This window comes from Caenorhabditis briggsae (assembly GCF_000004555.2).
Source record: "Caenorhabditis briggsae complete genome, chrX, whole genome shotgun sequence".
Lineage (NCBI taxonomy): Eukaryota > Metazoa > Nematoda > Chromadorea > Rhabditida > Rhabditidae > Caenorhabditis > Caenorhabditis briggsae.
Genome location: NC_013491.2, coordinates 7,978,123 through 7,998,740, shown reverse-complemented (window position 1 = coordinate 7,998,740; position 20,618 = coordinate 7,978,123). Strand labels below are relative to the sequence as shown.

Genomic DNA, 20,618 nt, shown 5'->3' with positions numbered 1-20,618 from the left:
CATAATTTTCGGTCTCAAAGAATGAATAATATTAGGAGAAGAATTGTCGCATTTTTCAGGGTTTTTTGACTTATTCAGAAAAAGATGCAGAAACGAGTTTTGTGAGAAATGGGTTTGAGGGTATTTTTAAGGTCGCGAAAATTGGTTTTTTTTCAATTTCGCTTGAAAGCTGGCATTTTTGAAGAAAAACGATACTAGGAAACACATTGGTACCAAAATGCAAGCTGAAGAAATTATTTTTCAAAAACTTGATAGCTCGCATTTCTAAAACTCTCTAAATTTCCAAAAAAATTTTTTGTGCAGAAAAAATTTCAACATTTGAAAAATTCAAACTTTGAAAAAAATTCAAACTTTGAAAAAAATTCAAACTTTGAAAAAAATTCAAACTTTGAAAAAAATTCAAACTTTGAAAAAAATTCAAACTTTGAAAAAAAATTCAAACTTTGAAAAACATTCCAGTGAAACCGCACCCACTCGACTTTGACCCGATCTATCTAGGTTTCTGTAACAGTTATAAAAAAGTAGTCAATTAACAAAATATTAACCAGCTGATGTTTAACATTTGATCAGTTTAGCACTTTTTGATATCACTCACAGAAACCGAGATAATTCAAGTCAAGGTAAAAAGTGTGAAGGCTCTGTTATGCGGTATTTGCTATCCCTACTGACTACGTGTACTTTGAGCTCATTATGCTCGGTTCCTTTGTGAGATATTCAAAATTGGTTAACTGATAAGTTACTGTTCATAATATCACCAATGTTTTATCAATTGACAGATTTTTGATAGCTCTCATAGGAACCGAGATAATTTATCTCAAATTGCACATGTAGGGTGGATTTCTATTAGAGAAAAAACAGAAAAATTTTTGCTCTGATTTCAAATTGAAAACAATGAAACCATTAATTTTCTTTTAGCTGTAAAGCTTTTAAACACACATTTTTTTTCGGGCTTCCTTCCTGTTCAAAGATGAACTTTGGAAAGTTGAAAAAAAACAGAGACCAGGTGTGCATTAAATCTCCAGAGCTCCCTCGCTGTCTCTCACATCAGTGGTTTCTTTTCTATTCATTGTGATGACGGAGCAATAGCACTTTTTTCTCCTAGCTGAGGACCGGAAATCACACTACAACGTGATAGCTTAATTCAAAACAAAACGTGGTTGAAAAAATATTGGAATTTTTTCAAGTTTTTTTTTCAGCTCACTCTTTTTTCACAATCTCGACCCTTCAAATATAATTTTGTTCGAATGGGATTTTTCTGTTTTGTTGTTTTATCCGTTTTTTTTTTCATATCATGTTGTCCTAATTTGGAAGACAGAAGAGATAATCTAAAAACAAAAAAAAAGAGAGAGAGAGAGAGAGGAACAGAACTGCAAAACGAGAAAAAGAAATGATGTTTTCTAATAATGTAGAAATAATGTTACCAGAACTCAAGCTGACGGAAAATGTTTGCACAGCAGTGACTGAGCGATGCACACTCGAAGAATGGTCAGAACCGTTTGTCACTCTCCACTTTTATAAAAGTTTTGCCTCCTCTTTTTCCTTTTTTTCACAACTCCATCTTGTTTTTAGCATATTTCACATGACTTTTGCATGAGCACACACCTTTGACTTCTAATCGAACTTTTCTTTGGTTTCTTCTTTGCATCTGCTACACACATCAAGAATCAATTGTTTTCCGGTGGCAGTAAGAGAAGGTCTTTCCCGTTGTGATGTGTGGGCGTTCGGGAGGAGAAATGAAATATAGAGTTTTGTGAAAAATAGTTATATTTTTCGAGATCCTGGAGAGCACGAAGAAAACGCGGGAAGAACAAAGTGTAGAATTGGTAACTTGTATTTGGAGATAAATTTTTTTCATTTTGTGAAGTCAAAAAAGTTTCTAGACACTTTTTCGAATAAATAGTTCAGAAACTTTCTACGCAAACTGCAATCAAGTTTCGATTTTAAACAAAACTTGAAACAAGTTAAAGAACATAACCGTCCGAACAAATTTAAACTTTTTATTTTTCTAATTTTTAAAAAGATTTCTTTGAATACAGTTGATTTGTGTGTTAAAAAAGTAAAAATTATTACAGTAATTTTTCACAGAAAAAATAACTTCACACTCATTCTTGACAAGTTTTTTTTGGTAAAAATTCATCTAAATAGCATTGTTTCGGGAAATCTGCTTGGTTTCCAGTAGAATATTAAACTTAGATGAATTTTTGCAAAAAAAGACGTGATCTGGAAAACTGAAGATTCATCAGGTCAAACACATTCAGTTGCATCCAACAAAATCTTTCGTAAAAACTCTAATTGAATGTCACCCAAAACAAAAAGTTGACTATAATAAGAAAGATATTCTATCTGTTAACAACTTTTTGAAATCTGTCACAGGAAGTAAGTTAAATTGGCTCAAAATTAACCTTCAGGGGGCGTTATATTAAAGTATTCGAGGTATTTTTATGAAAATATTTTTATGATTAAGACATGCAAAGTTAGATTATTCCCATTTTAAATAATTCAAATTTATGAACATGTGACCAGCAGTACATCTAGGATTCTGCTTTTAACATTAATCGAATTGAAAACGAGCAGACTACGAATATCTATTTTACGACTTTTAAAGGATTTGAGACTGTGGTAAATACGTTTGTTTTGTAGTTACTTGGTTTTTATTTGTGTAAATTCTTAGATTTGCGAGTCTCCTCCTTGGGCTTCATTTCCCTCTTTTGAGGGAGTCTTTTCCTCTATTTTGTTATACTAGTCTAATAATATATACCTTCATTAGTATGTATACACACGTACCTCCACACACATCTCATCTCATCCCGCTCTCTTTTCAAACCATTCTATCTAACCTTGATCGTTTCAATCAAGAAGAACACGGTCAATCCTTCCACGTTGGAAGATTCTAGGTGGAGTGACCTCCACCCGACCCACTTCCCTTTTCTTTTTCTTCTTCTTCCATTACTACTACTCACCTTGCGCAAAAACTTCCTTCCTTTTTCGCTCCACACATTTATCTGCGTTAGTCTACGTTGTTTTAGGGTTTCGCTTTGTTTTTGGAATTGATTTTCGCACGAAACCTTTTTTAAATTTCAGGTGATGAAGTTCCTTCTTCTATCTCTTCTGGCTATTGCAGTTCTTGCCAAGAAGAAAGGCGATGAGGAAATCAAGGATTTGTCTCACGGTAAAACTTTTTAGTTGAAAATTTCTCTAATTTACTATTTCAGGATACCCAAGTGCTATAGAATGGGTTGAGTTTGACAAGGCTATCGGAATCGCCAAGGACTTGAACAAACCAATTTTCTTCCTCATCCACAAGACATGGTGCGGAGCTTGCAAAAGTAAGATAGGAAAAAAGAAATTAGATTTAAATCAAAAATTAATGTTTCAGATCTCAAGAGAGAACTCAAAAGCTCTCCAAAAACTGACGAGCTCATTATTCTCTCCCGCAAATTTGTCATGGTCAATGTTGAGGATGATGAGGAGCCAGAGGACCCGAAATATGCCCCAGATGGTGGATACATTCCAAGAATTCTTTTCCTAGGTATAAAACGACTAACCACAATGAACATTGAGAATGAATATAACATTTCAGACACTGATGGAAACCCACTGAAGACCAACAATGAGCAAAAGTACAAGAACAACAAGTACTTCTACCCACTTCCAGCTCAAATTATCGATGGAATGGAGAGAGCTCTGTTGGAATTCGGATCTGATGAGGTAAAAGAAAAAAGTAGAGAAGTAGGATTTAAAAAAACTATATTTTAGGAGCCAGTGAAGGGAGAGGTGAAGAAGGAGGAAGCTAATAAGGAGGAAGCCAAGAAGGAGGAGAAGGTTGACAAAAAGGTAATCCTGGTATCACCAAAAACAACCAAAACTATATTATGGCAAGATCATAAACATGAGAATTTGAAAATGGGGACATATTTACTGTCACTAGTCACGCGATATATAGACAAACACCGAAATAGCACTGAAACTAGGTGACGTCGTCATAACAAGTCATCATACTAAGTTTTGGACAAAAATTTTCATAGGTTGCCTTGGAATTTTTTTTGCCTATTTTTCATTTTTCGAAAAATCAGATAAGGGGAAACATGAGAATGACATCATCTTGTAAACAGCGAATTAAACTGAAAAAAAATTAACGATGCAAGTTTCAGAAGGACGAGAAGAAGGATGAGAAGAAGGAGGAGAAGAAGGACAAGAAGGTTGATAAAAAGGAGAAGAAGGAGAAGAAGGTAATTTTGGAACGAAAAAAAAAAATGAACAGCTGAAATTTTGAAATATCAAAATCAAAAAATTTTCAGGAAGACAAGAAGAAGGACGAGAAGAAGAAGGATAAGAAGAAGGAAGACAAAAAAGACAAGAAGGATAAGAAGGACAAGAAAGACAAGAAGGATAAGAAGGATAAGAAGGAGAAGAAGGATGACAAGAAGTCCAAGAAGAACAAGAAGGAGGAGCTCTAATCCCTCTCATATCACCATCCATCAATCTATGCACTTTGTCTAAACTGGTTCACTTTTTCCCCTCTGTGGTTTTACTTCTTTTTAGTGATTTTTGAATCGCGTTTTTCATTCTATTATGTATGCGTAATTTGATTCATAATACGTAATGTTTCTCGTTTTGAAGCTGTAATAAATACTCTACTCCTTCCAATCGCATTGACTTGATGAAAAAATAAGCTCTGAATAAGCGAAACCTTTTCATTTGGCATAAAATTAATTTCCTGCTCAGCCTAGCTCAGCGTCTTCAGTTGAAGCTTCACCTAAATTCATTTTCATGTTCTTTCTGTTCTTTCTCAAAGACGTAAGAGATTGAATACTTTTTGTATTTTTTCAACTTTTTGACGATTTTTATCGTTTATCAAATCGGAAACGAATAAAATGATGGAAATCATTTAAACAAGGAAAAAAATCTTCGTAAAATTGAAAAAAGGAAAATAATATTGAAAATATAGGCTCAAAAAATACTGTAGTTCGCTCTCATTGTCTTTTTTTGGTATTTCAAGTAGTCATATTTAACCACTCGAAACAATTGAGACACCTGATACCTTCTTTTGTTCACATTAGAAATTGAAAATGCCACACCCACATGACTCAATACATACATAACCTTAAGCTCATGAGCTTCCTATGTCTAGGTGATTAATTATGAACGACTATTGAAGGATTAGAAAAATTACATGTTTCTCCACCCAGCAATTGATATTTCTGTTCAAAGACTTAAGCTCTGTTATGTTATGTATCATTAGTAGCAGATCACATAGACACGAAATTTCGACAAGTGGTCAGAAATTCATCGGCTTAATTCCCTATTACTCACACATCGCCTGATGTTCGTCTGTCCACCAAAAAAAGCTGATCTTCGTTTCACCTGGGCTTCTTTTCTTTTGTTTTTGTATTTTTTCCCTTCGTCAAATTGAGATTTCTTCTTTTTTTTTCTTTTTTAGAATTACGTATTGTTGTGTCTGAAAATTTTTGGCTAAAAACCAGTGTTCCCTTTTTCATATGAATTTTTCTGTCACGAAGTCATACAGATCTAGCTGAAAATCCATTAAAGGAAAATTCTTTCAATATTAAAAAGTTGCAGAACTATCAAGACTTCAGATTAGCATTGTTCTGATCCCTTCTTTGTTAACGAACTTTAGCAACACAATAGACCGATTATCTCTCATGTGATGAGAAAATAGGTACTTGGCATATCAGAATCTGTGCCTACTCGCTTCCTGTTTTCCTTCATCTCATGCTTCTTCTCAGAAGGAAAAAAAAGGAGCGTCACCAAATTTCCGGACTTTAATTTAAGATTCACATTGGCACGGCGAGGGTTCTTATTTCCAATCATCCCAGTTCTCATATGATCGTGAGTGTGTGTCTACTCTTACGTCTAGTCTTACTATGAAGTACTCCGCCATGTTTTTTTTTCCTTTTTTTTATTCTCAAATTCCCATTGCTGCTCTTTGTCATTTGTATTCCTCCTTCGGTTTTTTTGGCTTTTCCAGATTGTTGATCATGTCTGTTTGCGCCATCTCTTCAAAATGTTTACCAAAAAAGGAAAGGAGATGAAAAAGTGCATGGTCCCATGGGGTGGTTTAAAAGGCAAGGAAACTAGAAGCTTCCCGATTATTATTCCAAGAACACTTCCCGTCTCCTTTTTAGCTTTTCAATTTGTTCTCTTCAGTTCTTTGAGATACCTAACCCCCACTAAAGGGTTTGAAACTAATACTTTTTGTTCGAAAAACTAACGAAGGACCCTTACAAAGCCAAACTTGCAAGGATTTGATTCTCTCTCCATGCTTTCTTTCAGAGGAGGACTTTGAAGCAAATTTCAGGCTAGGTTAAGAATAGCCTATCTGAGCGCTGCTGAAAATTTCTGAATCCGCTCGCCGGTTTCAGCCGAATTTTATGAATTTCAGTGTCTGAAAATCTCAATTTTTAGTGAAAAAAGTTGTTTTCAAAAAGAATTTTCTTAACTCCTTAGACGTTCATAAGATGAAAAAAAAGATATGTCATATTTTAGACATTTTCTCGTATATTCCATACTTGTAATCCGGGACTTTGCCGGGCCTTCGCGGGCTCTGCCATAATTTCTTTCAGAATTTATATTTTCGAACCAATTAAATCAGATATGATAGAGCTCTACGAGTACTACAAAACGGTATTATTTGGAATACTGTATCTTATCTATGAACAAAGTTACAACCCATAAAGTGGCTTTTCTCGCGAGGCCCGGCAGGCCCGGGGCGGGCCTGCTTTTTTTTGCTCCTTTTGCTCTGTAACTCTGTTCCTAGACAAGATACAGTTTTCCAAATAATACCGTTTTGTAGTACTCGTGGAGCTCTATTATACCTGATTGAGTTGGTTCGAAATTATATTGATTCTGAAAGAAATTATGGCAGGGCCCGCGAAGGCCCGGCAAAGGCCCGGATTACAAGTATGGTATATTCATTTTTTTCGAACTTCATCGATAGAAGATTTATTCAAAAATTGAAAAATCTGAAATATTAAATTTCATTCAATTCTTAGTATGTTCCAGAACGTCCTAAAGGTGGAGAAAATCGTCTTCGAAAATTACTGTTTTGTATGGAAAAAGCAATTTTAGGTACTGAGTTTGATATAACTTGGCTGAAATTGGCGAATGAATTCGCAAACTTTCAAAAACTCCTTGTTAGGCTGTTCCTTACCTATCTTCAAATTTTCAAAAAATCTAGGTTTGCAAAAAGTTGAGTTCTTCGCTTTTTTGTTTCAAGAGAGGAGGAGCACGGCAATTGGATGTGTTTGTGAGTGAGTGTCTAACTCAGCAGTGCAGAAGACAATCAGAAAGTTTTTCATGAACACATGGCTTTATAAATTACGTTTTTTCTCGTTCACTTGTTGCTTCTTTCGACCTCGTGCAGTTGTTTCATCGATTCATTTCTTGTCAAAGCAAATAAATCGTGAAGCTTCTTTTTCTTCTTTTGAGAGATAGATGAAAAAATTGAGGAAAAAGTGGAGCTGAAGAAGGTCGGGAGAAATCTCCATTAAATTTATTGCTCTGAACCCAACCATTTTTTCTTCTTTCCGCTGCTGGGTCAATAAAAATCTGAACTCATTAATCTAGGTTTTTTTGGTTTTTAAGGTCCACAAACCACGGAAACCAATTTCTCAAAAAAGGGTTGTCCGGCGTAAACAGGAATTTTATTAGTGGTGTTTTTCCTATTCCTGATAACCCTACCAATTGACACTAATTTTCAAGTGAAAATAAACATGAAAAAATGACGAGAGGGACTAACCTTCAACTTCCGATGTGCAATCCCATTTCTCGTATTTCTCTCTTGACAGCGCCCTCTTTCCATTTCATCCCTTCCACGCCAATTCTGGAAAAATGAGAGCTATTCAGTCACCCACACTCTTTCTCTCTTACTCGGTTATATTCAAAATTGAATAGTAATTAGGTTTGAACGTCTGCTGATGCTGTTGCTGCAGCACAAAAATTGGTGCTTAAGCGATCTTCTCATTTATATATTTTCATTTCTTTCTAAATGAAAAAAAACGTGTGAAAAAAATGGATAATCTTTAAATCTTTTTTTTTCTCGTGTTAGCCCGATCACCAAAAATCCTTGAGAACATCTTTTCCATCCTGACTATCATCTTAAGCACGTCCACCGGCTAATCCCTTTTCATTTTTTTTATCTCATTCTCCCTCCATCCATTTATCTACCTTCCTATTCATCGCTTATAACTCCATTATCTGCCCACCTTTAATGAAATCATGCACAGATTTCACATGAAGCTGACCAGATCGTCTATGGCATCTGTCACGGTCACAACGCCGACTCCAACAGATCTTCTTAACGAGAATCTGAATTTCACGACAACAGTGTGGCCGAAGAAAAAGGTCGGAGGTCTAAACCCGTTTCTCGGTAAGTGGAATTTCCTTAGACATGTACATAGTTTAGCAGAGGACACAATTCTTTCCTTGTTTGAGGAGTAAGTGATGTCAAGAAAGAGATTCTACTTGACAGAAAAAAAATTTTGAACGCGGTGACACATTCCTTCGAGATCCGTCACTTTCAGGGAACTCTAGCACTTTTTATTTGCATAACTAATGCCTTGGAAAAGTGTGGGGCTCCCGGAAAAATGCAATAAATCATCTCACACCAATACTACCTTTGCGTGAAAAATGCGAATTTCTTTTTCTTCCCCAAGTCCAGCCCACTCTTTGAGATCTTAGATATTTATTTTCTTGTCCTCCCCCTATATCAGCCACCATTCCGTCCAAAATAATGGCTGCGGTTGCAGACGAATCGTCTGATGTCTTTTTCCTGGTTTCTGTGGTGGCACCGCTCCTATTCTGCTGCTTTGCTATCTTTGTCTGTGCTCTGAACAGCATCTGGAAGACCCGCAGCAAACTCGAGTGAGTCATTTTGACCTTTTATCCATAATTAAAGTTTCTCGACGATATCATTTTCAGAGCTCTGACTCAAGTGGCCAAGCAGCGTGAACCAACCGAGTACACTGAATTTACCATTGATCTTACAACCAAAATGGACTCATGCGTCGAGCTATCATCTCCACAGATAAGCTCAAAAGAGGTAACGGATATATTTAACTTCCTGAATCCCAATATATGGCTATTTCAGGAATCAGTTTTGCTGTGACAAAGTCTAGTTATGCACTGATTTCTACCGGTGTGGCTGTGTCGAACCAACACTCGTCTTCATTCCTTTTCATGTATTTATGTATTTTTTCTAGAACACTCCCCGCTTAGAAGGAATCGTCTTCCTGAACTGGTTTTGAATTTTCTTGTAGTATCAGACAGGGAAGAGTTGTAAAACTTGTATATATTAAATAAACATGCTTTTCGTTTTTGAATTTTTTTCAAGAATTTTGGAAACCGTCTTTTGGAACCGGTCGATAAGATAATCACCCATTTTTTTCATTGGCTATTTAGATCGTTTTCAAGAGTCTGGAACTCGGCAGTCTGGAACTGTCAATTTTTCAATCAGTTTGCAAATTTTGGAGCGTGTAAAAAAGATCTAGATAGGAAATTCTGCCTTTTAAGTAAGTTTTAGAAAACTTTTAGTTTTTCAGCGAATTTTCAATTTTAGAAATCGGAAAATAGCTGAAAACTAACCATTCTCGCTTGAGCAAAGTTTTTAAAATTTTTCAATTTAGGCTTGTTTGAAAACCTCCAAAAATTTCGAAGTCCTCGGATACCTGACAGTAGAGTTCCAGACTCTTGAAAACGGTGAAAATGACCGGAAATCAACTGAAGAATATTTTTTGAATATGTTATGGACCGGTAGTGAATGTGTCAAAAATGCAGTTTTCAAGAGTATCATAGTTCCGAATATCACATTCTCTTAACATAGATCACATCACAAAATTACATGTCAAAGCTATACAACCTAGGAATTTGTATATAGTGTTTTTATGCGAGTTGTTATAATTTCTTTGTTCATTCATTTCGGCACAACGGGGAAAACCGCCACCACTACCAGAAAAGTGTAATTCATAATAATAAAGCAGAGAGGGATTGTGGAAAAAGACAGGAGAGTATATAATAGAGTGTGAGAGGTGGAAGGCATATACAAACTGGTCAGGTGTAATTTGGAAAAATGCGCGACGCCTTTATAGAAGGGTGGGCTTCCTTTTGTGGGAAATCCTCTTCAAATGATTCATTCAGTTTAGTTCCTTTTCTGGAAACTTACATGCATAAAGCGTTGTTGTTTCTTTTTCCCACTGCTCCCTAGTATCAAATTTCATCCCCTTTTCTATCCAAAAATCGCGAGAAGAAAGTTGTGTCAGATTCGGACAATAGATTGGAGGAGCATCCATTTTCGGGGCGCAGTCTGTGCGCGTTCTTCCCGATTTCTCATGACATTTTCACATTTTTCATTCTCCAATCCTTCTATTAGGTTGGTACAAAAGTAATGCGCGTTTTTGATTTACTTTATTTTTATTGTAAAAATGAAACAAAAGGACATTAATCGAGAAAATACTCTCCATTATTATCGACCACTCTCTGCCAAAGCATGTGCAAAGATTCGATGCCTCTCTTGAAGAACTCCGCTGGCTGTGACTCGAAGTAGTTCGTCACCCAAATTTTCACTTCTTCGTCGTTTTTGAACTTCTTCTCGGTCAGATGATGCTGCATGGACAGGAACAAATGATAGTCAGATGGTGCCAAATCTGGGCTGTAAGGCGGATGTGGGAGCACTTCCCAGTCCAACTCCAAAGTTTTTTTCTGGGTGATTTCCGCGGAATGTGGTCGAGCGTTATCGTGAATCAAAAGTATTGCCGATGTGTCCACTCCTTTATGTTTGAGCTCCAGATCCACGCGGTCCAACTGACCTTTGTAATGTTCGGCAGTCACCGTTTCACCATGACCTAAAAGTTCAAAATACACCAAACCCCGAGTATTCCACCAGACACATAGCATAACCTTTTTTCCGTGTATATACGGTTTTGGTGTCGCTTTTGGGGTCTTGCCCGGACTGAGCCACTGATGTTTTCTTTCAGAACAGTCATACCGAATCCATTTTTCATCTGATGTCAAAATTTAATGAAAGAAACCGCGATTTTTTCAGCGGCGCAGAAGATCATTAGCCACTTCGACGTGCTTCTTTTTGTTTGCTTCAGAGAGTTCGTTCGGTAGCCATTTTCCGCATCTATTCGATTTCTCAAGCGCATGTTGGTGGCGTAAAATTGTGATATGACTGCAATTAAACTGTTCTGACAAACTGCGTGTTGTTAGGCACGGGTCCGGTTCGACAGTTTGTCTCAAAGCATGAAACTGTCGAAGAGTAAGCAGGGTATTCACCAAGCTGGTGCCCTTCTCCGAACAAGAATCGATGAAAAAACGGGGCCAGAAAACAAATTCACAGATTTCCCGCCTATATTTTGGCGCGAAAGCGCGCATTTCCATTAGTTACGGCGGAATATTCAATTTACGAATATTTAGAGACTTTAAAGGCTTATTCGAAGAAGAACCGGATGAGAATCCGACATATAGAACGAAGCTAAAGACATTCTCTTTAAAACAAGAAAAAAAATAAACCGAAGAGCTCGCTCACAGGCGACGTACAAAACACCTAACTTAGCGCGCATTACTTTTGTACCAACCTAATAGTACTCTGTTTTTTTCAATTTCCCATCGTTTGACAATGAATGGGAGGTTAATACACTTCACTTTAATACGTCAAATCCTTCTTTTCTCATTTTTCACATACCAGTTGGGGTCGCCTTCTTTGGTGTTTTGAATTTTTTTTTTCTTCGTTTTGTACATGTTTCAAATAAGGGAATAGTTCTGAGAAAAGCAGAAATATTAAAATAAAACAAAAAATGTTAGGAGACTTGTTTAATCACCTGCAGAGTCCAGCAAAAGTCCAACGTTTCCGTTCATTTTGCATTGCGAAATAGACTCATCATACTTTTCAAACATTTTAACAATATTTAAAATCATCAATATCTTTTCAATAATGAATAAAAGTTCCATATCTTTCAATGGTGTCTCGGAAAGGCAACATCAAACTCCCCTGAATAGCTCCATATAATTTATCGTATTTCATCTGGTAGAAGACCCGCCCGAACCGTCAACTTCAAGCTCAATTGTCTTGTTGTTTCATAAGGTATCAAAAAGTTGTCAACGGATAATATATTTATCACATTATTACCAATATTTCATGAATAGACAAATTTGTGATACCTCTCACATGATTTAATTTTAATGAGCTTGAATGAGCTTGGGCTTCCATCAGAAAAAATATATTTGCAATTTGAGCTAAATGATCTCCGTTTTCATAACAGATATCAAAAACATGTTAACTGATGAGATTGGTCAAAACTTATCACAAACATTAATCATATCTTTTCAAAAACCGCATGGTTAAAATTAGAGAATTTTCGGGAAATAAAACCAATAAAATAAAATCTTCGAACACATACATTGCACCGTTTACTCCAAAAATGAGGTTATTCAAACTCAAAAAATTTCCTGTCTGATACACATTTCCTGATAAGCTGGTTATCACAAGGCATATCATCTGACATTAGCATGAATTTGCCAAGCCTCCTCTAAAGTAAATGCTAAAAATTTGGTTTTGGCTGCAAAACTCAAAACAAAAAATACCCAAATCTTCATACTTGCAAGAATCGTTGAAGGCCCGGACAGGTATTTTTTGGTCGAAATTAAAAAAAAAATTTTGATAAATTTTTGAGAATTTTTAAACAAAAAATTAGTTTTTGAGAAAAAACTGTTATTTTGCTTTAAAAATGCAATTTTTTTTCTTCGATCTCAACTTTGGAAAAATTCAGGAAAATTTTTTTTTTTTCAAAAATTTGTTCAAACTTTTACAAATACAATATTTACAATTTAGCTTACAATTAGATGATAAAAACAACTTTTTTCCAAAAAAAAAAAACAGACTGTTTTGCCTAAAAATCGAAGCTGGCGTAACTGGCCGGGCCTTGACAAATTTTTCCACGGCCCGGCCCGGCCAGTCGCAACTATGCAAATCTTTAATTTTCTCTCCTCTTTTTTCGTTCAAATTTTCAACGGTGACGTTTCTCTCTCTCTCTCTCTCTCTCTCTCTCTGATGAATGAAACGCTTGGCTCAATGTAGATTCGCATGCATATACTGCTCCTGGCTCCTGCCACCTTTCCGTTACTCTCTTCTCCCCAAAAATCGCGTTCTCGTTTTTCTTTTTGCTCTCTTTTCCTGTCGTTCCACTACTAGGCCAGCTTTTCTCCCACCCCGTTTTGTGTCCCGTTTGCTTATGAATCTGAAATGTAAGGGTGCAAAAAGCGCGAAAAGCCCTCTTTCCTTGCTTGGTGTTTCGATCAATTCGAATAAGTGGTGGTGCCCTTTGAGGGATGTGTCCAACGACATTTGTGCTTAACATTTCATGAGGCTCTCTTGCCACTCTCTTTTCTTTATCGAAACTTCTATTGTTTTCATAAGACTCTTCATTCCCATCCATCTTTTGCAGAACAAATCTTGCGAAATCCTCACTTGTCCATATTTGTTCTCTGCTTCCATTAAACATTCCAATTCCAGACATGTCAGATTCTCTTATCATCCGATTTAACGTCGGTGGCACACCAATGGCCACATTAAAGACGACTTTTCCAGTGGATTCCATCTTTCACAAATGGTTCGTCTCCAGAACAAAAGCTTCGCCGTTTACGAGCGACAAGGATGGCGCATACTTCGTGGACCGGGACCCATTCTCGTAAGTTTGTGACTTGAGGATGATGAACAAAGACAGTAACAAGTCATTATTAATCATGAATTACCAACATTAGGTTGTGTGAAGCTAAAAAAGAGGGTTGAGGGATGAAATCAGCTAAAACAGATGGTTTTTCGAATAGAAATGGGTTCCAAAATCAATGAGACTTAAAAAGCAAACGAAATGAAAAAAGCATACAAAAAAAGCTGTAAAATTGAAGTCAAATGAGATTTAAAGTTTTCCCATCGACATTCGAACTTTAGACATCAATTGTAAATGCAAAAACCAGTAAAAGAAGGGCCACCACACTATTATTTTTGAGTTGATTTTTCTTGGCACCTATGCAATATAGCAAAAATATGTCAACTGATAAAATTTTTGTAATATCAAGATGAACTTTTATTAGTTGAAAACCTTATTGAATTTTTGACAAGAACTGCAATAAATTGGCTCAAAATTACAATTAGAGAGCCTTTCTATGTGTTAGGCGTTTTACAGTACTTTCATTTTAAGATCTCATATCTCAATTTCTGTAAAATATATCAAAAATCTATAAACTACAAAATGTTGAAGATGCTATGAAAAAAAGTCATTAGTTGATATGTTTTCTCTAACTCACAGAAATTGAGACTGTTGCGATCGATATGAGAGTTCGTTTGAATCTTGTTGTTGATAGATCTGAGTGACCGTAAAACAATGTAATACACTGCTAGTTTACACAATACAGATTACTGTATTTCACGAAAGACACATCACAACAACACCATATAATAATTTTTGTCTGATCTCCAATGTCACATTTTTCCAGTTTTGGCATCGTCTTAAACTACTTCCGTCTCCGGAAAGCCGGACAGCTCTGGGAAGCATGTCTGCCAAAAGATCCGGACAGGTTGGCCATGCTCACACAGGAAGCCGACTTCTTTTTACTTCCGCAACTCCGTGACCAAGCTATCTGCATGCTACAGCTTTGCAGCAACAAGAACGACTCGAATTATATCAATGAGGTATCTCACATATAGGAAAGGATATGAAATATCGATTAATTATCTATCAACGCACCTTAGAGTGTTGAAACTTTTAATCAAATTTTAGGCGTGCTATAGATTGAACTATACAGAGAAAATAGCACTCTAGTGCCCGAGCTGCACAAAAATTGAGACCATATAAAATGAAGACGGAAGTTTGAATCATAAAACTAATTTTTCCTGTATCACTTCCATATAAAATTTTGATAACAAATAATTTTCAGATGCTCTCCAAGAGTACCAGCTGTCCACAGGGATTCGAACAGAAAGAAGAGGAGGAGGACTTCTAATTTGTTTTTCCATCTTTCACACTTATTCGCTATCATTCCAACAAAAATATTTTATTATCTCAATAAAGAATGCATTTACCCTTCTGCCAGACATTTATTTTTCAGCTCTCTTTCAAATGCTTCTTTAAGTATTCTGCGAACGTTCAAATAGCAAATTAAATTTGAAATTAGGGTTCCCACCAGCTGGCTTCACGCTTTTTCATCTGGTCCCAGCTTCATTTCCCCATGACATAACATGACTCCCAAAAAAGAGGAGAGTGTCCAGGCAATAAAATGAATTAGATCTTCGTTTTTCCTCCACTCTATTCACATTTCAACTTAAGGGCACATCGCTTTCTCCGCTTCGGGAAAATAATGGGACGACGGTTCAATTTCCGAGCTAGAGCTCTCTTTCCGACGAAGCTCCTTTTTTATTTCTTAAGAACCAAAAATGAAAATATTTGAAAAAGTTTAGAAGGATTCAGATATTTCCGCATTGTCCAAGTTGGAGTCCAACTGATCAATGTAACTTCACCTGACCTGCAAAAAATCTTATTCTCCAAATTACTTTCAAAATCCTGTGATATCAATTAGGTCTCCTCACCACAGCTTCCTGCAGTATATTCCCTTTAGGGTGCTTCTCTTTATTAATGTACTTGTGTTTTTATTCTTCTTCTTTCACAGAGAACCTAAATTTATATTTACTCCCCCATCCTTCGTTTTTTTGTCTGAAGCTGTTTTCCAGCAATGCCAGGTGTACTTTTCTCTCTTTTTTAGGAATTAGTTATTCTTCCTTTTTCCTCTTCACCTTTTCTGGCCGAAAAATGCATGCGTCAAGTAAAAGTTTCGATATTTTTTATTCACACGACTTTTCAATGGGCTTCTTTTAGTTTTTCAGCTTTGAAATGCTTAATTATCACTGAAATTGTGTTCATCTGAACCGAAATTTTATTTTTCCTTTTTATTCCGTCTTCCTCCGACTAGACACAATTCATCAAGTCTAATACGGTGATCGTCTCGTTTGTTGGTTTTGCTTTATTTGTGTTTGCTTTTTTTCAAATTAGTGGTATTTCACAAAATTAGATTGGAAAAAAAATCGTCGACCGTTTTCTGGAACATATTCTAAAAACAAGGTTATTGATTATTTGCAGTCCCCTATGAGAGTGGTCAAATTGTTACTTCTTCTTGGAGTTTTAAAGAATGTAGGATCAGTATTAGTGCCAGAGTTGAAGTCATGGTCAGAGGATCGCTATATCCAGTGAGTTTTTTTTCTGGATTTCGAAAATTGAACTCTTGGACTTCTATTAAATCAAAACTAGTCAAAAATAATGGTAATTGTTTAAGCTTGCAAGGGTTGAAGAATGGTGCTCAACATAATTTTGGGCATTATTTTGAACTGTTTGAGTTAAAATTGAAGTTTAAAAAGTAGAAGTTCTCCGAATAATGGAACTTTAAGCTCAACTGATGCTTTATCTAACATAATAAAACCAATATTTCATCAGTTGTAAGATTCTTGATTTTTCTCATTGGAACCAAGATAATTGAGTTCATACCGTACGTTTTATTATAGCAAATACGGTGTGGTGCTAGGAGGTTGATTCGAAACAAAAAAGTGTTTTTTATTTAATTCTAAACGAATTTTGAATATTTTTAGAACGTTTTTTTTTCTAAAACTTGAAAATGAAGAAATCAGAAAAACTCAGAAATTGGTTAAACATGTATAGGAACATGACACAGTAGATTTCGATATCAAATTCAGATGTGTTCACTGCATGGACTACGATCGGAGCCACATTTCACTATTTGGATGCAAACCTAGACGCCCAATTCTTTGCAACGGAAACGCTTGCTTTATGAGTAAGACTGTTTATCTGGAATCTCCGAATTTCTAAATTTTCAGGATTTCACAAAGAATTCGAGCGACCGTCTGTTATGTACACCAGTGGATGTTTAAATTTGACTCTAGCTGAGATGGAAACAATTGCACATGCTCAGAAACAGTGAGTGATTGAAGAAAATTAGTTTTGTTCAAAGAACGTTAAATTTTTCAGTTCGAATGAAACTGGGAACAAAAATGGATCACTTCTCTGCGAGGTGAGTTTTTTCTTTTTATCTTTTGAGGAATAGCAATTACTTAATATTAGATAGCTGAAAAATCAGACACCTGCATCTGCTCTAATATGGACAAGTGCAATTTCATCAATCTGTCTCCAGATTTTAGGTGAGCCCATAGTACATACTATTTTGCTATCTCAAAGAACTTACAGCGAGTACAATAGAACACCTATTCTGAAAAATGTGAAAATCGATGAAATCAATCATATGAAGATGTTTCTACCACACGAATACCGACGACTTACCACCTACAGACAGTACCAGCAACAAAGCACCATTCGAGTCTCCCACTTTTGGCTAATCCCAATGTTCGCATTTCCAATCATAACTTTTTTCAACCGTTGAATTAAATTTAAATATTAAACTCGGGTTATCCCATCCTCCTTTTTAAATTTCAAAATTCAAATTTTCTCAATCGAAATAAATCACTTTGGGAAAATTCACATGTTTCCTAATAACTGCTGTTTCTCAAAGATGGGACTGCCACCCAGTCATTAAATATTCTAGAAGAACAAAGGAGTGTCTTGGAAACAAGCGTGCGTCCACATTTGTCAAACCGTCATCTTTTCCTGAAAAGAGTCTTTTTGACATTTTGTTTCGAAACATTCAATGATTCTCTAATGAATCCCGGTGATTTCCAAAGATATGTCTGGGTGAAAGGAGAGCGGAAAAGACAGATAAATCGAGAGAAGTATGAAGAGACGAGGAAGCGGTATTTAGACTGCGGTATGTTGAAATAATGTTGATGAAAAATGTTTTAACAATTTAGTTTCCTTATTATCTGAAAATTATATTTGTTTCGAGAATAGTGTCATTTTTTCAAATTATATGCTCTAAAAGTCATTAGGAAGCATACCTCAGTTTTCACCTTTTGTTAGTTTTCTAATGAAACAGAAAGCTTCAGTTGCACTTTAATTATCTAAATTTCTGAAAAAGATAACAAAATAGTCTGCCAACTGACCAAATGTTTGCATAATATCACCGACATTATGTCAGTCGACCACTATCTCATATCTTTTACGAGAAAAGAGATACATGGATTTAAAATTAGCGGTTTGGGTGCCATTCTGTTTCTATTGGTTACGGTAGAAAAAACATTGTTTTTCTCTCCAATTTCGGAGTACTTTCAGAAAAGTTATTCTAACTTTCCAATTCAAAATTTGGATACCAAGATTTCTTATTTATTTGTCAAGTATTTATATTAGATCCCAATTCTCCTTTCACTCTTTCCTAAGTGATATATGTGTTTTTGCCAAAAACAGGAAATAGCTTTATTCTAACACTTATTTGTCTTTCAGGGATCTTTTCCATTTCCTCCTCTCATGAATTCTTTTTTTCAGAAGTGGACGACATCGACCCACCCAAGAAGCCAAATGTCGTGTGGCCCGGAGAATTTGAAAACCAATTAAAAAAGCGAAATCGAAATCTTGAGAAAATTGGTTGGTGAAAAAAAAAACGAAAAGCGAGAATAGAAAAGACGACATAAAAATGAACGAGTCCCTCTTTTACTTGCTTTTTTCAGACGAAAGAGGAAATGGAATCGGCACACCAGCGATACACACTCCTTCGGACACTCAGAGCATAATTTCCAAGTACTACACTACGGTAGAACTTTTCTTCAAGTGTTTCAATTTACAGCAATTCTCCCTCAAGTTCTGATCTTGAAACTGAACCAACCCAAGAGCCCGAAGTGGACATAAACCCGAAGAAAAGTTCACCGAAAAAATGTCCCCAGCCTTCTCTTCCTACATTAACTCCCATTTCCATCAACGATACTCATTTTCTAGATGAGTACTTAGATGCTCCAAAAAAACTGAACCCCACCTCCTCGTGTGGCTCATTTTTCCTTGTCTCAAGCAATCTGGTTAATGAATGAAAAGGAATAAAACTTTTTTCCCGACGCCTCTATCTCTTTTTGCAGTTCATTTCAAAAAAGAAAAACTTTTGCTACTAGTACATGTATGAGCCTAGTCTCTGAAGTTCTTCTACTTCTTCGTTTTTTCATTAATTCAAACCTTTTCGCATACACCAGTCAATTCAAATTGCTCCTATCGTTTCATCACCGCCGCCGAGGTTAGTTTCCTGCACTAATCAATCAAATGTTCTTATCTATAATTTTTTATCGTTTCCACCCCTGTGTTTGCTTTTATTTTATTTCAGTTCTGTTGAGGTTTTTCACACAGATTATTCGTCGGTAGGTAGTTCAATAAAATTCACATATTAGAAGCGTTTATTTTTTTAAAATGTTTTTCTGCTACAAAATATCAAAGCTGAGGAGGAGAATTGCCGGTGACCGTGACCGAAAGTCTTACAACGAAAACTACCGTAACCTAAAAATATTTTTATTCTCGGGATTAATTTTCTCGATTTCCGTGCGATTTCTGTCATTATTTATATCTTCCGACATGTTTGGGGGAAAATAACAAAACACTTGACAAAAAGCAGGGAACAAAAAAATCATTCAAATGAAAAATTCGGGTTACGGTAGTTGTCGCTGTGGAACGTTCAGTCACTGCCACCTACGTTTCTTTTCCACAGCTCCGATTTTTTTGTACCAGACTAGTAGCCTTCATTTTTCAAAGGTTTCAAAATTCTTGAGACGGAACAGAAACGTATTTTTAAACATAAAAACATCTTGTATACACTTTCATTCTGAAAATAAAAAACTATTTTTCTTTGTTGCTTACCGCATGAATGTCTTCCTGAACTAAGCTCCGCCCCTCAGGCATTCCTAATGCGCCCCATTATCTTCTTTCTCAACCAGCCCTCTTCAGGTGATGAGCAATCAAAAGAATGCAAAATTTAGAATTAATCCTGTCTGCACTTTTCTCATCCCGTAGAAGTGTGAAAGGGCTCTTCTTTTACAAAGTCCACTGAATGATGTGCTCTTTCCGGATAAGAAAATGTAAACCTAGTTGACCTAGAACGGAAGTCGTGATGCATGCGAGCATCTGTTCGTCACTCAAAAAAACACACTTCTCCTTGGCATCTATCTTTTCACACTTTGCGCTTTTAGATATCTTTGCGGGGATGCGCCTAAACTAGTGCTCGTTTCTCTTAATCTAATTTCCCAGAAAAACTTGCCGATTGTACTTCTTTTTCTTTCTTTCTTTTTATAAGAGAGAAAGAGACAAGATTTTTACTTTCATCTTTTCCACTTTTCACACGATTTTGAACATTCGAGATCAAAAATTCCATAAACAATTCGAACTCTATCATTTTCTTCTAAGATTTGAGGAACAAAATTCTCAAAATTCTTAAAAATGCAACCTTCAAAATTTCAAATGTCATGCACAAAGCACGTTTTCAAAGTTAACTATTTTTCATTATTAGTGTGCAAAGAATCAGCTCTATCTTTTTTTTTAGATATTCTATGAGAATTATGGTTATGTTCAGTGCCAGCTGAGTTTTTTACCTTAAAAGATAAAATGCAAGTCAGAAGATTCAGCACTTTCCAATATTCCAAAATTGGAGTTTTTGAAAATTCGAAGATTTGTTCATACAATGTG

The 20,618-nt window shown here is 35.8% G+C and overlaps 5 protein-coding genes across 5 annotated transcripts; all 5 read left to right on the top strand.

The window, feature by feature from the left end:
• Nucleotides 1-3,084: 3,084 nt before the first annotated feature.
• On the top strand, nucleotides 3,085-4,809 carry CBG14099 (the record flags this gene model as incomplete). The annotated part of the gene is made up of 5 exons (XM_045239425.1): nucleotides 3,085-3,169; nucleotides 3,213-3,326; nucleotides 3,377-3,529; nucleotides 3,581-3,708; nucleotides 4,726-4,809. The coding sequence occupies 5 exons, from the start codon at nucleotides 3,085-3,087 to the stop codon at nucleotides 4,807-4,809; spliced, it is 564 nt and encodes a 187-aa protein (XP_045095331.1).
• A 3,943-nt stretch (nucleotides 4,810-8,752) lies between these two features.
• CBG14098 lies at nucleotides 8,753-9,127 on the top strand (the record flags this gene model as incomplete). The annotated part of the gene is made up of 3 exons (XM_045239424.1): nucleotides 8,753-8,883; nucleotides 8,941-9,061; nucleotides 9,110-9,127. 3 exons carry the CDS (start codon nucleotides 8,753-8,755, stop codon nucleotides 9,125-9,127), a joined length of 270 nt encoding a protein of 89 aa, XP_045095330.1.
• A 4,403-nt stretch (nucleotides 9,128-13,530) lies between these two features.
• On the top strand, nucleotides 13,531-15,015 carry CBG14096 (the record flags this gene model as incomplete). Its single annotated transcript, XM_002644259.1, has 3 exons — nucleotides 13,531-13,703; nucleotides 14,509-14,704; nucleotides 14,950-15,015. 3 exons carry the CDS (start codon nucleotides 13,531-13,533, stop codon nucleotides 15,013-15,015), a joined length of 435 nt encoding a protein of 144 aa, XP_002644305.1.
• Nucleotides 15,016-16,151: 1,136 nt separating this feature from the next.
• CBG27619 lies at nucleotides 16,152-17,454 on the top strand (the record flags this gene model as incomplete). Its single annotated transcript, XM_045239423.1, has 6 exons — nucleotides 16,152-16,252; nucleotides 16,754-16,851; nucleotides 16,895-16,994; nucleotides 17,046-17,088; nucleotides 17,139-17,215; nucleotides 17,262-17,454. The coding sequence occupies 6 exons, from the start codon at nucleotides 16,152-16,154 to the stop codon at nucleotides 17,452-17,454; spliced, it is 612 nt and encodes a 203-aa protein (XP_045099459.1).
• Nucleotides 17,455-17,729: 275 nt separating this feature from the next.
• CBG14095 lies at nucleotides 17,730-18,768 on the top strand (the record flags this gene model as incomplete). Its single annotated transcript, XM_045239422.1, has 3 exons — nucleotides 17,730-17,835; nucleotides 18,450-18,548; nucleotides 18,632-18,768. 3 exons carry the CDS (start codon nucleotides 17,730-17,732, stop codon nucleotides 18,766-18,768), a joined length of 342 nt encoding a protein of 113 aa, XP_045095329.1.
• Between the last annotated feature and the right edge of the window lie 1,850 nt (nucleotides 18,769-20,618).